General features: G+C 40.3%; 1 protein-coding gene across 1 annotated transcript in view; it reads left to right on the forward strand.

Annotated features, from left to right (window-relative positions):
• Positions 1-16,666, forward strand: part of HYDIN (HYDIN axonemal central pair apparatus protein) — a gene marked incomplete at its 5' end in the record, with an annotated part of 266,133 nt that overhangs the window by 37,416 nt on the left and 212,051 nt on the right. The window contains 2 exons of the mRNA XM_084256586.1: positions 7,821-8,022; positions 15,467-15,650. Of these exons, the coding sequence (XP_084112712.1) occupies positions 7,821-8,022; positions 15,467-15,650 (386 nt within the window). The remainder of the gene's footprint in view (positions 1-7,820; positions 8,023-15,466; positions 15,651-16,666) is intronic.

Raw genomic sequence — 16,666 nt, forward strand, 5'->3', positions numbered from 1 at the left:
TCAGCTTCAGGGATAATCTCAGCTAATCATTATATTTTTACATATGAAAAGCTGAAGCCTGAGAAATTAGGTGACTCAAGGTCACAAAACAACTCAGAAGTACAATTAGAACCCATATTCAGCCCCCTAACCCTGCACTGTGCTTTGCCTATCCTGGTGGGTCATCTCCCTAATCTCTCATATGAAAACATGTGCATTTTTTACTCCCTTTACCCACTGACATTCAAATACAACTGCATTCTCCCAATTACCTCCTATCTGGATCTTACTTGTTTGCAGTTTTTTTGATGCCCATACTTAGATTTATTGTCCTATGCCAAAGGAAATGAATATTTGTGTATTAAAATTTTGTCTTGCCTGGAAAAGTTGACTACTGTACCCTGAGGTTATGGTGTCAACTAGGGTATATGAATTAAGTCATTTTCTAAAGATTGCAGAAGTAAACTTCATTGTCTTGTAGCATTTTGCTTGATGTGTGGTGAACTGCTGATAAGAATATGCTTTCATCGTTATTGTGGGTTATCCATGACCAGAACCTATAACCTTCCATTAGTGAAAAACAATCATGAGTAATGACTGCCTAAACACAATTAATCATGGCACTTTTCCAGGCAGCCATGATCACTGGCTTCTCACATTTCATTAAATAAACATCTGATTGAATTTTCTGCAGCTGTTTGAAGTGTGAATTGATCTGAGGAGGGAAATTTAGCATAGGCTGTCAATGCAAATCTTTTCTTCAGATGTCCTCAACAATTCTAAAGAAGGGGCATGATACTTCTCCACGGGAAGTCCTCAATCACAACCTAAAAGTTGTGTTTATGCCCTTCAGTTGATTGAATGCAGCTAGGAGATTTCTTTGCTTTATCTACAACCAGAGTTTGAACCAGTCCTTTGGTATTAAGGAGGTTGAATGTAAGTTTCTCCAATAGCTAATAATTACTCATCAATGTTTTCCTGAACCATAATTCTCCTTTCTCCCTGTGTAAGCCTCCTTCTGTGGTAAAATCAAGTTTGTTTAGGCAATGGATTTTATACCAGAAATAATTTCGTTATCTTTTCATTATAGTCTAAAATTGAGAAAGGATTGAAGTAACTTAATACTTTTTACAAACTAATCCCTTCAGAAGAGATTGAGAATTCAATTACTCAAGACTACGTTGATAACAAAACAAACAAAACCCAAACCAAATCAAAAGTAGAATGAGTAAACTAGTCCTGTCACTTTAATAAAATTGAGCAGTGAAAATATTATTGACTATGAGAGACAAATGATTAATTGCCTAAGTTTTGTATACTTCAGCTGAATATTGAGAAGCTATATAATCTAAGGGTTCAGGGTGGTTTAGTATTCAGGGCAGGCTTAAAAAAAAGAATGTTCTTATTGGATCTGTAGTTACTTGAATGAGCATTAAAATAAGAGTGCAGTGTGTTTTTTCTTCAGGGCCTGGTGAGGTTGCTGTCACCTTGAAGTGACATTAACTACTGGCATAATCAGGAGAGCGAGCTGATGCACTTACTCAGCATTTTTAAAAGTATTATGTCTCTTACTGAAGAGGAACTATTTCAATTCAGGAGTCAGAAGTTGGCAAATAGGCTCTTTTCCCCAAAGGTGTGTGTAATGTATTATTATTAAACATACGAGCAACCATAATATTAGTTCTTCACATGGCAGCTTTATTGTCATTTATATATTTTACTCTAATAAGCCTTAAAGAAATGCTTTTCCTTCTAAAGCAATAAATGAATACCAAGATGCATGTAATTGAATGTGATGTATTTTACAATCAAAACCGCTAAATAATGTGTATCTGAATATACCTATGATGCTCCACCTGTGAGAACCTTGTTTCAGTGGTGTGATTATTGTAATTAATTATAAGTATTTGCCATTATAATTAGAAAACCTGCAAAACATAGTTAATGTAAAAGAAGCAAATGTTTTAGAGGCAGTGCAAATGCTCCTTGGCCAGTATTTTTTGTTTGTTTCTTATTCCACATTTTAGGAAAGGGACCAGCAGAAGTTAGGATGAACTGAAGGTGAAGGATTGTTTAGGGAAGTGGAGTGAGGTCTTTGTAAATTACATAGCAAGAGAATACTCTTCAATCATCAGGACCAGCATTTAAAGGGACATTAAAGGATGTCTCTTCAACTCCCTTCATTTTATTTTTATTTTTATTTTTAATTTAAGATTTATTTATTTATACAAGTACTGGGTACAATCAGAAGCGTGGGAGGGTGAGAGAATTCACCAGAGCCAGAACAGGGAACAGAACAGGCAGACTGACTAAATACACTACTGAGGGGAGCAGTGGGCACAGCAGGAGAGGTCTCTGTGCCATGGGGGACCCTCCCTGGTGGCTGGGGATCGAACTGGAGCTGCAGAGGCTGCGGGTAGCTTTGCCAGCGCTCAACCGCTGCGCCACTGGGGGAGGCCCTCCTTTCATTTTAGAGATGAGTAAACTGAGGCTCAGAAATGTTAAATGACTCAGAGATATTAAAAATAAAGCTGTAACTTGAACCCAAACCTTTGGCACACTCTGAAGCCAGCACACCCCCTATAATCCTGCCTCCCATGCTGTGTGAGTTCTGTCAAGTCATGTTAATTACACCCCACCCCACCCCCGCCCTGAAATCCTTCAAAGACAGAGCCCTTCCAAAGAGTTCTGATCCAGCAATTCACTTGAGGGGCACATTCGACCCTGCTGTGACCAAGGGTGAGAAACACTTTCCATTGGTTGTTGGTTCCTCCCCCGAGAATATGAGGCTCCTCATCCATTTTATTTACTGTCCTCCGTCCTCTGGAAGTCTGAAATCACAGTATGAAATGTATCGTGTAAAGAGCTAGACTCAGTTTTGTTTTGTTTTTGGGTAAAGTTAGTTTTGCTCATGTTTGTTTTTGTTTGATGGATAGTAGCAAAACTGGCAAGAGGTAATGAGACTGTCCACAAAATATATCTTACTGGGACATAATAAATGGCTGTGACTAACCTCATCTACAGTGACTATAATGCTCAGAGACTGCAAAGGGACCTGGGTGGGAACAGGCACTGCAAGGGCACAGTCAACACTGACCCCAAGGCACAGCCACCTGCCCATTCTCAGGGTGCAGCCCCCCACCCGTGGAATCAGTCTTGTGAGCAGCAAGGGGCTGGGAGCCCTTTTTAAAAAGGTCCTCTTTATGAAAGCAAGTACTTTAGCAGCTGTGGGAAGAAGAGGAATTACTGCTTCCTTCCCTTTGTACAGATTTTGGGGGCATCATGGTGAGAAATACCAATATCAATTGGTTTTCAAACAGAATGTAGTGGCTCTTGCTGTTTTTCTGGGAAGAACTTTTGTAGTGAGCCACTCACTAGGGGTTCATACAAACCCTAGTTGTATGAAATAGGTAAGTCCCTGGACTTTATTTCCAATTAGTTTTTGTAAACAATGAAATAGTTGAAGTAACCACAAAAGCACAGAAATATTGTAGTATAATCAACAGCCATTATATTTAACACATCTAAAGATTTTGGAATACACATTTCTTTCAGATATTTTATTTTAAGGATAACTGAACTGATTATAGACTCAAAGTGACCTTGTTATTCATTTCTGACCTAAATTCCCATGTCTTATTCCTCAGAGAAGCTGTATTAGGTGTATTTTTATTCAATTACTACAGATTTACTTTTCCATAAAAAATATTACTGTTGTCTTGAGCAGTTCTAAACTTCACAGAAGTGGCACCATGGCATATAAATCATTTACCAACTTGCTTTTTAAAAAAAAAAAAAAAAGATTTATTTATGTATACAAGAGCTGGGGTGTAGGCCAGAGTGCAGTGGGTGAGAAGATTCACCATAGACAGAGTGGGGAACAGAACAGGCAGATTGACTGAAATACACTGCTGAGGGGAGCAGCAAGTGAGACAGGAAAGGTCTGTTGCACCATATCGGTCACCTCCCTGGCCAGGGATTAAACTCGTGCTGCAGTGGCTGCAGATTGCTTCATAGTGCTGACACTTAACCCTTGCGCTACCAGGGAGGCCCCACAACTTGCTTTTTTAATTGAATATTGTGCTTTAAAGATTTACACATATATAGCTCTGATTCTTTTTAACTTAATATATCACTTCCCAGTGAGTAGAAATACTATAATTTACCCACTTTACTGTTGAATAGGATGCTCTCCCTAGCTTTTTGCTCTTACAAACAATGCTACAACGAATGTCTTTATGTACATCTTCTTGTGCAGGCTGTATGAGGATTTCCTAATGGATAAATATCTAGAAGTGCAGTTGTTGAGTTTTAGGGCAAATGTACGTTGAACTTTATTGAATACTAAATTGATTTGTCAAGTGGTTATATCTATTTATATTTCCATCAGCACTATATGAAAATTCTTGTTTTTCTCTATCCTTGTGAGTATACTGCCTTGCAGCATTCTCAAATTGTTTAAGTTTTGTTAACATTGTTGGTTATGACATGGTATTTTATTTTATATTTCTCTCATTACTGGTCCTAACCAGCTGCTTTGCATGTTTACTGGAGGCCTTGTAAATTTTTCTTAACATTAAAGTTTTGGATGAGTAATGTTTTCATATGTTCAAGAATTAAAGCAGTATATTAAAATACATATTGAAAGGTGTTATTTCTATGCTGCACTCAGCCACTCTTATTTATTGGTTTCTGATTTATCTTTCTAGTGCTTGTATGCAAATAGATGCAAACATCAAAAATAAACCTTACTTCTTCCTACTTCTTTCTATGCCCTGGAGATCTTTCCATATCAATGTGTACTTTTTCACACCTTCTACTTTTAGATGTATCACAGATTATTTAACCAGGCTTCTCCTGAGGAATACTTGGGCTGTTTCCATTCTTGGTTACTAACAACAGTGCTGTAATGAATACCCTGGTTCTTGTTCTGACTCACCTCTAGGATACATCCTTAGGACAGAGGATAAATAGTTTTGTAATTTTTGATAGATATTTTGATCTGTATCACCAAATACACTCTACTGGGGGAGAAAAATGGCACCACTTTGCATCCCCATAGCAATGTATACGCAAGAGTGCCTTTTCTCCAATAGTCTTGATGACAAATTATAGTCTCAAACTTTTGTTTTACCAATTTGTTGGGGTAGGGGAAATTAGTATATAAGTACATCTTTATTTCTGTGTGTGTTTTTTTTTTTTTATCATGAGTGACGTTGAACATCTTATCTAGGGGTCCTTTGTATTTCCTTTTTGTGCAGCTATTCTATTCTATTGACTTGTCTTATTGATTTCTAAGAGCTATTTGTATATGTGTGGATTTAATCCTTTTTTCTCAGATATAAATAGCAAATATTTAACTCAGTTTTTCATTTATTTTTACTTGTGAAGTTATGTGACATGCAGATTTTTTTCCTTTATATATAATTAAATTTCTTAATCATTTTTGGAGGGATCTTGATTTTGAGTCATAGTTAGAAAACTTTCCGCTCTCTAAAATTATAGAAAAGTTTTCCTATCAATATTTTTGCTTTTATATTTTCATATTGACATTTAAATGTTTGATTTATTTACCGTTTATTCTGATGGTAGACATAAAGTATAATTTTTTTCCATATGACTTCCAAGTTGTCTCAATTTTTTTTTTGTATTTAAAGAGCAAGTTTATTAGAAAAGAGATAGGACAATAAAAGACACTTGCATAGACGCAAACGGGCAGAAAGAGCTGCCTCAAATTTTTTTTAACAAAGTTTAGTTTTACACCAATGCATTTGGTTTTTTTTTGGCTTTTCTATTCCTTTCATCTACCTCTTCATGCTTTTATAATTATGGAAGCATTATACTATATCTTAATTCTGTATTTCCTGTTTTATTGCGTGTTTTTGCAAAAAAATGTTTTGAATTTTATCAAATTCTTTTCTAGCATCAGTGGAGAGCATATATTTTCTTAGATCCAGTCTGTGTTAATAGATTTTCTAATAGTGAGCCATCTTTGCATTCTGAAATAAACTTTCCTTGGTTGTAAGTATTCTTTTAATGTGTTAATTGATTATTGCTAATTTTTTGTTTAGGGGTTTACATTGATATTCAGAAGTATAGTAGGTCTATAAATTGGTTTATTTGTTTTATCTTTATCAGCTTTTAATAACAATGTTAGACTGAAAACACAATATTAGAAATTAAGACCTAATTGTACTCACAGCTGAGATATAAATATATCAATATAAATTCCACAAATTGAAGCCCAGAAAGAAAAAAAATAGGAAAAAGTGAAAAAAAAATAGAGAGCAAAAGCCAATTGGGATACGTTCAACATAGATGTAATTGGATTCTTAGAAAGAGAGGGAAAGAAGAATGGAATAAAATTGCCTGAGAGAGAATGGCTGGGAACTGTCTAAAAATTGTGATAATATGGATCCACATTTTTACAAAGCTCAGCAAACCCTTACGGGTTATAAATACTGCTGAAAACCAAAACAGGGAAGAAAAACACATTACCCTAAAAAACCTACCAATAATTATGATGGAATATTTTTCAGCTGAAATTATGGAAGTCAGAAGACAGTAAAATAGCATTCATTCCAGGGATGAAAGAAAAAAGTTAATTTAGAATCCTTTACCCATTGCAATGTCCTTAAAAATTGAAGACAGAACAAAAATACTTGTAAACAATAAATAATACTGAGAACCCCTCCTGCATCATATGAAAGATGCCAATCCATTGCTTTTTCAGTTTCTATTGTTTCAGTTCACAGACAGCTATAATTTAAACTGTGGCTCCTTTGAAGATGTCTTATTTTCACTGGCTGTTCTTTGAATTTTCTCTTTGTCTTTGTTTTTCAGTTTGACTGCATGTTGATTTGTGAAGTTATGAATGTAGCACTAATTACAATAGCCAGCACAAGAAAGCAGCCTAAACATTCATTGACAGAGGGTTAGATCAAGAGATGTGGTCTTTCCACATGATGGAATACTATCCACCCATAAGGAAAGATGAAGTGCCGCCATTTATGGCAAAAATGGGGGGAGTTAAGGGGTATCATGTGGAGTAAAGGAAGTCAAACTGAAAAAGACAAATACTAGACATTTATATAGCAGACCATTTAACAACACAAGAATACTGAAAAACCTAGTGGACATTATTAAATGAGGTGAGGATTCTGAGGTGAAGAGGGTGCAAGGAGGGAGAAAGGAACAGGATGTAAGGGATATGGGTGGGGGGGGAGACAATGTAAATAAATTAGAAAAATATAGGTGAATAAAAAATAGAAAATTGAAAAGTAAAGTTGTTGAGTCAGTAAAAAATGCTTTGGTGGATTCCATCTTTATTGGTGTTTCTCTGTGTCTCAAAAATGATGTAATCTGCACATTGTATATACAGAACCATCATTAGTTTGTCTAAAATTACTTATTTTTTGCTACCTACTAGGAACCTTACAGGTAACACACAGAAATCTACATTTTTAAGAAAGTCTGTGTAATTATTGTTAATTCAGTTCACACTACATGAATGCAACAAATTTGGTCAGAACAAAGAAAAAAAATAAAGATATTAAAAAAAAGAAGTAGCAAAACACAACAATTCATATTATATATGTATTTTTACCGCAGCCAATCAAGAGAATTTGATTCTCTGTACCTGTAACAAGCAACAAAATTTAAGTTTTCTGATCATGTCTGATCTCTGGATTGATGGAGCATAAAAAAGAATAAAATGTCTTATGCTGATGTTACATTCTCCACCTTCATCTTGGAGGGGGCCTGGGGAATGTTGGGAGATAACCTAGTAGCATCATTCTAGAATAAATCTAAAAATGTGTCTATAATTTGTTAATTCCTAGGTGAAAAAGTATTTATATCTCTATATGGAGCTGCTGTAGACGTGAATATAAGACTGGATAAGAACTCCTTGATCCTTGAGAAAACCTACATATCTCTGGCCAGTCAGCGGACTGTCACTATTCACAACCGCAGTAACATCATCGCCCATTTCCAGTGGAAGGTATTTGCTACCCAGGAAGAGGAGGACAGAGAAAAGCACAGGTTTGTGAGAAAAATCACCTCTATGCTAAAATTGGGGGGGGCCTCACAAAACTCATTTAGTATGAAAAATCAGTGAGATTGGTAGTAAGGTTTTAGCTAAAATGATGTCAGATTTTTATATTTTGTTTTCTATGTATGATACTCCATTGGAAAAGTTCATTTAAAGAGCTGGAGCTGAGTTATGTGGCACAAAATGTTGTCCATCCTCAGTTAGTCTTGACTTGGTTATAATTTATCAGTAGCTAAACTCCTAGATTTTAAAGACCAAATATATCATTGTTCATTATTCTTTCGAAATAAAGCCATGGGTCTGTATTTCTTTCCATGACCTTAGCCAGACTGACCAGATTCCTAAAAATAATCTCTTTTGGATTGGGATCAATGTAGAATTTTTTTTCCCAGTGAAAATATGTTTTGAAAAAATAAGAAGAACAAGGAAAAAGAAAGACTTAGCTATGACAGCTTTTATAGTCTCAGTTTTATCAGCATTGTTCAACCCATGCTCATCATGCAGTTTAATCATCACTTCTCGTTGGTATCTTTAATCTTCTGCTTTTAGAATGATATTCCAGGCAATGGAGAACATTTATAAAATGGAAAACCACACGGTCTTAATTAATCTCATCACTTCAATTTTGAATACTTCTCTTTCTTGAGGCCTGTCCTTGCCTTTTTTAACCCCCATCTTCATTTTTCTCTTCTTCCATCCTCCTGAATGAGCACGTCTGCTGTGTTCACGGAAGTTATTTCAGCCTTTTTTATTTGCCTCTCCATTTTCATTACCCCGGGAAGCTTCAAAGCTTTGTTTAAAACCAAGTTAGCATGTGATAAAAATAAGTCTCAGGTCCATGGAAGCCAGACACCAGTCCCCCAGCGAGCCATCCCTAATTGAATCAGGAGCTGTGACAATGACAGGACACTGTGGACCAGAAGCTTTGTCATTCATACAATGAGCTTTAATCACTGTATCGCCACTGTGCCATCTTTAAAAAGTGAGAAAAGAAAAGCTTTGCCAGCCCCAAACTTCGTTTTGCCTCACGGTATAGAAATACCAGCCCTTCAAATTGGCAAGAGGAAGCTGTTCCTTCAGTGCACTCCGTGGGTCCTGGTTCTCCAGCTGACATGGCTCACTGACAGCTGGGACGGCCCATAGGACAGGAGAAGAGATGCCAACGACGAGGCGGTATACGGGCAGTGTTTCCACAGCCCCCTGACCAGTGCTGGAACCTTGGGGAGAACATGTGCGCCCTGTGAGGAGGAAAGCCAGCTTCTGCAGTCTGTGTCTCTGTGTTGGACTGCACAGGACATGATTGATGTCATGTCAGTGTCCAAAAAAGTATTTAAGACAGTTCTTCTATTTAAAGAAAATTTATTTATTTATTTTCTTACATTGTTGTTCACTTTCGGGCGGTATTTGGATTCTCCCCTCAGGTGTAGTCCCTGCAGTGCCCATGATCTGTGTGCACAGTCCCTGCCTCTTCCCTCCCCTATTTTGACCCCTCCCTCTCCCCTCCCCTGCTGTGTGCCTCAGATCTATGGTCAGGTTGCAAGTTTTGTCTCTTTTAAGACCATTATTTTCAATAGTGAAACTCAAGAAAATGTCCAGCCAGTCACTATTAGAGGGACTAAGACAGAGCCCTTGCATCACTCTCTCTCTAATAGTATCCTTGATTCTTTTACTTCCTTTTCTCTTGTTTTGTCTCTTTTTTCTCCCCCAATGTTTTTTATTGTGGTGAAATCCATAACGTAAATGTTCACCGACGCAACCATGTGTAAGCGTACAGGCCAGTGGTGTCCAATGCAGTGACGATGTGCAGCCGCCACCACCATTCATCTCCACGACCCCTTTCACCTGGTAAAACTGAAACTCCATACCGTCTAAGTAGTCACTGTGCAGGCCCCACCCCCAGGCCCCTGGCAACCACCATTCTACTTTCTGTCTCTGGGATTTTTGACTACTTTAAGATCACAAAAAAGTGGAATCACACAGTGTTTGTCTTTTTTTGTCACTGGCTTATTTCACTTCCCCATGGAGGAGACTGTAGAATGTCCTTCCTTTTTAAGGCTGAATAATATTCTCTCATATGTATGTGCCACATTTTGCCTCTTCATCTGTCAACAGACACCTGGTTAGTTCCACATTTTAGCAGGGGGAATGCTGCTGTGAACATGGGTGTGTGCATTCCTCATCAAGGCCCTGCTTCCCGTGGAATTGCTGGATAAAATGGCAATTCTACTTTGAATCTTTTGAGGACCCATCATGACAGCAGCTGTCATTTCTTACATTCCTATCAGGGGCATAAGGACTCCAATTTCTTCAGTCTACTCTTAAAGATTCAGTACAGGTGCTTCCTCTAAAGAAAGCCTGCCCCCCCCCATCTCCTCCTGCTGGGGTGGGTGCCCCAAGGTATTTCCACAGTTCTGATAAATTGATGTGTCTTTAGCTCCAGTTCAACACTTAGAAAGCAAGTTTCTTGTATTGCCTTCCTTTTACTCTCTCTCTTGCTCTTTCTATCAGTTCCTGTAGCATTTTTTTTTTTTAAGCAAGGGAACAATAGGATAGTGTTTTCATAACCATGATTGGAAGCCTTATTTTATCATGTAGGATCACGCCTCTCCTATGTGATGAGCTGACTTCAGGTGATTCAATAAGAATTGTTGCATTTTGGGCCTCCCCTGGTGGCGCAGCAGTTGAGCTCTGGGTTGCGAAGCTGCCCGCAGCCTCTGCAGCGCCGGTTCAATCCCCGGCTGCTCCCCGGCCACCGGAGGAGGGTCCCACATGGCGCACAGACCTCTCCTGCCGCCCGCTGCTCCCCTCAGCAGTGTACTTCGGTCCTTCTGCCTGCTCTGCTCCCTGCTCTGGCTCTGGTGAATTCTCTCACCCTCCCGCGCTTCTGACTGTACCCAGTGCTTGTATAAATAAATCTTAAAAAAAAAAAAAAAAATTGCTGCATTTTTACTTTGGGTGACACATATCAGTGTAACTCATGTCTCTCCAAACTGGATCGGCTAATTAATCTAAGTAAAGTGAGGAGTGAAAGTGCTGCCTTTCCGCTTTCTCTCCCCTCTCCAAGGGCCAGTTGCTGAGGGCAAGAGGAGAAGAGCTTTAGAGGGAAAAAAAAAGGAGTAAGCCATTTGCCCTACTCTCCTGTTTGACTAGGGTGTCTCATCTCTCTCATGCCTTCCTGTTCCTTGATACATCCCCATTCATGCTGGGACTTTCCTATTAGTAGCCTTGGGTTCTTGTTCCAGGATGTCACTGGCCACAGAATGCCTATTCTCTTGAAAGGCAAGGTAAATGCAGAGAAGTTTGTCGTTTCCTGAACATTTAGTTCCCGTCCCTGCCCCGTGCAGGTAGCAGTAGTGTTGCTATGTCTGGCGCCCCCTCTTCCTCCACCTCAAGTCCTCAGCCTGGGTCGCAGTGGCAGCAGTGGCAGATAAGCAGAATGTTCTTTGGTAGCTTGCTTATGGCCAGAGGTTTGCTCAATTCTGAGCAGCAGCAGTGGACTCTTTAACTAATGGGGTACACCCTCCCTCCAGCTCCCGGGCAAGACCAGTGGCATCCCTGGAATCTTGCTTTTATGTAGGACTCTTCTCCTCTTGATGGTGAGCAGTCCCTTCCTTCCTCCTTCTTCTGGCAGCAGCCTCTGTAGTTAAATATGTTGAGAGAAAGATCAACTTTCATCCTGAATTTGGAGCAGAGAGAATCTAGTCTAAAAGGGCTCATGAATGCTTTTGGAGACTAAGGTTTCTCTTCTCAGTACCCCAAGGGCCTAAGATTTAAAACTGCAGTGTAAATTTTTATGTGAGATGTAAGAGTCTGCTTGCTGCTCTCGGGCTAGAGCAAGGTTTAGAGCATGTTCTGAGGCATCGGCTACAGGCGCTGGTAGCCCGTGTCCCCCAGCATCTCAGCGATGCGCCCGAGCAGACCTGGATGTCTCCTCTCAGTGGAGGAGTTTCAGTCCTTCTCCAGAACAGGAAAGCCTCGTCTTTTTTGGCAGTTTACCATTTCTGTTCCTCTCTGCCTGCAGCATTTTGGTAAAAACCTCAGGACACATGGCCAGATTTGGGGTCCATCAGGCAAATTTCAGGTTCCAAACTCTGACAGGTGTACACTTTAAATTTCCATTAAACCTACACACACACACACACACACACATTTTTTTTTTAAACATTTATTTATTTATACAAGCACTGGGTACAGTCAGAAGCACGGGAGGGTGAGAGAATTCACCAGAGCCAGAGCAGGGAGCAGAGCAGGCAGAAGGACCGAAGTACACTGCTGAGGGGAGCAGCGGGGGGCAGGAGAGGTCTGCGCGCCATGTGGGACCCTCACCCTGTCGCCGGGGAACAGCGGGGATCAAACCAGCTCTGCAGAGGCTGCGGGCAGCTTCGCAACCCAGCACTCAACTGCTGCACCACCAGGGAGGGCCCACATACACATTTTGAATCAGATAGAGAGACCTTCAAAAAATTACCTTTAAAGTCCCTCTGTTTCTTGATGTTTTCCTGGGACTTATAGAGAAATGGTTCTCTTCAGAAATGGAGGCTGCATTTATCCCTCTTCACTCCCTCCACCTTGTCCTGATGGGATATAAAACATTCCACAAGATTCTTTCATACTCATTCCCATCAGATTTCTGCTCCCTATTTCTCCATCAAGGTCATGGCCATACCAATGGGCACTAATTCTAGATTTGCTCTATCCAAGAACTCCGGGAGTTCTCAATGGAGCCTTAACAGAGTGGACAGCTTGGATTTTCTTCCCCACAGCATTTCTGGTATTGGAAATGCTAATTATGTGTTTCTTAAAACTAGAGATCTGCCTGCCTGCTTGTCTGTCTGTCTGTCTGTCTATCTGTCCATCTATCTGTCTACTTGAGCCAGCCACCTGGGTAGTATTAACTTTGATCTTAGTTGTATTTGGTGGCCCTATCCCTTCCTCAGGGCCCTACAAGAATCTGAAAACCCTGGTGGCACCTGGTAAATAGAAAGAGGACCAATAATCCTCAGTTTATAGGCGGCATTGCATGATTGCTGGTGGATAGCTCCATCCTTTCCATGGCAAGGCATGGACATGGGAGTGTTTCTGTGACTCTTAATTGTTATTTCCATTAGAATCCAGTTACCACTTGGGACTGCTGCAAGGGCTCACATGCAGGTCTCTAGCACCTGAAGATAAGGGAGCATCACTGGTTCACTGCCATTATACCTGAGACACACGTCTTCCCTACTGACTACAGCCCACAGATGGGACTGAACTTGATGCCTGAAGGTGATGGATGTTGGTGGCTCCCAGACCATTTGTAAAATGGGTTAAATCCACAGGATTTACTGAGAGAGAAGTCTGTGTGTGGTTATGCTGTCTGATGAGAGGTGTCCTCATCTGTAAAACTGAACCATGTCTGAGTGCAGAAGACCATGAACCTCAGCAGGACAAGCTGGCAAAACAAATAGAGTCAAGCCAGCTCAAGGTCATTGCACAGTCCCTTCTTAGACTCTCAGCCTTGGCACCAATTCTCCTTTCGTGGGTAAAAGAGGGTGACACCTGGTGCCCTCCCTTTGTATAACATGCCTGTTAATGATTCAAGAGTCCCAGCAGCATGGGAGAAGAGTGGCATTTGGGAATTTCGCTTTGTTCTCTTGTTTTCTGGTGTGAAGGCAGTCCTTCACGCAAGCATGAGCATCCTCCGTCCACGTAAGGCATTTTATCCCCACATCTCACTGCCGTTCATTCCCCCTAAGTAGATGTAATGTCTGTGATTCCCTTTATCTGTTTAACCAATTCTTCAATCTCATATCACATTTCTCCACAGTCTTTTATATGATTGTAAGCATTTTGATGAACATTTTGCAGCTGTGTCTTTGTTTACATCCTTGATGGTTTCTTTAGGATTTATTTCCAAAGATAGGTATGAATAAATCCCACTCACAGAAATCCTTTCTTTCTGTAGACTGAGCTGCCTTTAATTGGCACCTCTCTGCCCAGCAGCAGAGAGGGACTGATGCTCTGGTTACCTTGGACACTGCTTCCCATCTGGCAATAAAAAGGAAGCACAAAATGCTTTATTCCTTAAGACCAGAACACATGGAACCCATTTATTCAATTTCTTTATGCTGTGTGACTAAAAGATCCCAAACGCTAAAGTTATAACCAAATAAAGGATCAAGGAAAAAATAATAACAATAAAAAAACACAACACAGCAAAACAAAAATAAACAGACAAGTATAAATCAGAGACATTCTGCAGGGGTGGGGGAGGGAGAGGGATCAAAATGGGGAGGGGAGAGCACAAGGGACTATGGTGATGGTGCACGGGTGAATTGGTGGTGGGAATTTTATGGGGACCACACCTGAGAGGAGAAAGCAAACATTGTACAAAAATGAACAATGCTGTAAAATATAAATATATAAATTATTAAAAAAAGAAAGAGTCATTTGACCTCCTGAGCCCGTGGTTCGCATTTAGTCATTTAGAAGCTAGTTGGGGCTGGGGCAGGAATTCAGTGATGCTGGGCTCTCCTGTTGCTCCATAAGTTGTCTCTTACCACTGGTAATACCAGTAAAATGCTGGGGAAATGGTCACATGTCCTGGAGGAGATAAATTGCAACCTTCCAAGTTCTGGTGAAGTAACTGATACCGGGAGTAATGTGGAAACAGCTCCAGTGAGGGCTGTGAAAAGAGACTGGGGAAGACTGCTTTTCTGATTTATCATGGGAGATGTTAAGCGCTAGAAAGAGAGAGAAAAGCAGTGGCCTTTAGCTGTAGCCCAAGCATTTTATAAGCTTAGTGGCTTGATAATTGACTATGCTGGAGACAGGGAGAAAATGAGTCTTGATTGAGCACCGTTTTGTTCTACTAACTGCATCCGTTCCTTGATCACATTTAATTCTCAACATACCTTTATGCTGGAGGTGCTCTTGTTGAGTACTAAGATTTGTAGGAATTAGGTGACCCCAATGTCACAGATCTGGTTAATGGGCAGCAGCGTCCGTGTCCACACCCTGTCTTTGCTGGTCTCAAGGTAACAGCTGAGAAGGAACTAAAACTAAGGACGTTTAAAAGAAACAAAGTTTGAAATGTGAGAGGCAGGATAGATGTTAAATATTTACAAAGCAGCCTGGAAGACACAATTACCAAAAAGAAAATATTTGTCTAAATACACAGAAGGGCTCAGGAACAAACAGGCATTTAGTTGGGCAGAAGGCCCTGGGGGATGGACTTCTTGAAGGAAGTGACTAAAGATGAGCAAACAGAGGCTCTTGAGAGGTTAAAGTCCAGGTCACTCAGCTAGTATTTCTCTATTACAGACTCAGGGCAAGGAGGGACCACCACAGGGTGAGTGGTGAGAGCGGGAAGGAAGATGGCCTGGAGGGACCCCGTTTATAAAGGTCCTCATGGGAGTACCAGAATGAATCTCACATGTCCTGTTTTTTCTCTAGGGTCTGTGATGATCTGACTAAAGAAGAAAAAAATGAGACAGATGAGTTTCTTGAAGAGTGCATTGCTGATCCTTTACTCCGAGAACGTCTTACCATTCTCTCCCGTACCTTCGAGAACCAGAGAAAGCTGGTTCAGGCAGACAGCATGCTCTTCTTGAATAAAACTTTCACTGTTGAGCCCCTGGTGAGCACATAAAAAATTATGATCACACAGTAAACACAAGTGGAAGGCCAGGGCTTATCTTGATGTGAATGCTCTGGGATTGATATAGTGAGTCCCGGGAGCATAAGGATTCCATCTGAAGAGCCGCATCGTTGTTATGAGACGTGAGTGAAGGTTAATGGTGTTAATGCTCGAGGTCACATTTATAGGACACGCTTCCTTTGTCTCAGTCAATGTGTTAGATACTTCATATGCATCAACCAGGTTATCTCATTTGTTATGTTTTGTCTTACTATAACCTTAGAGAAATTCAATAACTTACTAGGCAGTGTCAGCAGTTAAAAATTTATCCCTGAATAGTCTCACTTTAGAAAAGCGCTGTTGACATTTGGGGCTGAGTTGCTCTTTGTCCTGGAGATTGTTTGGTGTTTAATAGCATCCCTGACCTTCACCCACTAGATGCTGGCTTTTTCAGCCCACACTGTCTCTGGGCACTGTCAAATATCCCCTGGTGGGCAAAATCACTCTGCTTGAGAACTGCTTTGCCCTTAACGCACTCAATAAATACTGACTGACTGTACATTCTGTACCAGGTCTTGTGTGTGTCCCAGGCATTGACAAAACAGACACTCCTGGACCTCACTGTCCTGGTGAGAACTGAGTCAGTGGGTGTCTTATTCCATAGGTGAAACTCTTGACCAAAATGAAAATAGCCAGTGCCTTCTCAACTTACTATTTGCTTGGTATTGTGCATTATCTCACACTTGGCAAGCACGCTTGCTAGAGACAACAGGAGGGGTGAGAGAGCCCATGATTAGTTAGCGCCGCCGGTTGCGACCACTCAAATCAGTGGGAGACGTGGGCACAGTGACACTAAGTACAAGATCACTTGTGGAAAATCCCGCTGACTCTTGGAGACCTGTTTTTCAGTTCTTCCAAATTGTTATTAAAGGATATAACATAGAAAAGGGATTCTATGAAATAATACATTTGGGAAACTGGGTTCAAGTATTGTTTGAAAGATTTCTTTGCTGTAA

The sequence above is a fragment of the Talpa europaea genome (genome assembly GCF_964194135.1).
Source record: "Talpa europaea genome assembly, chromosome: 16".
NCBI lineage: Eukaryota > Metazoa > Chordata > Mammalia > Eulipotyphla > Talpidae > Talpa > Talpa europaea.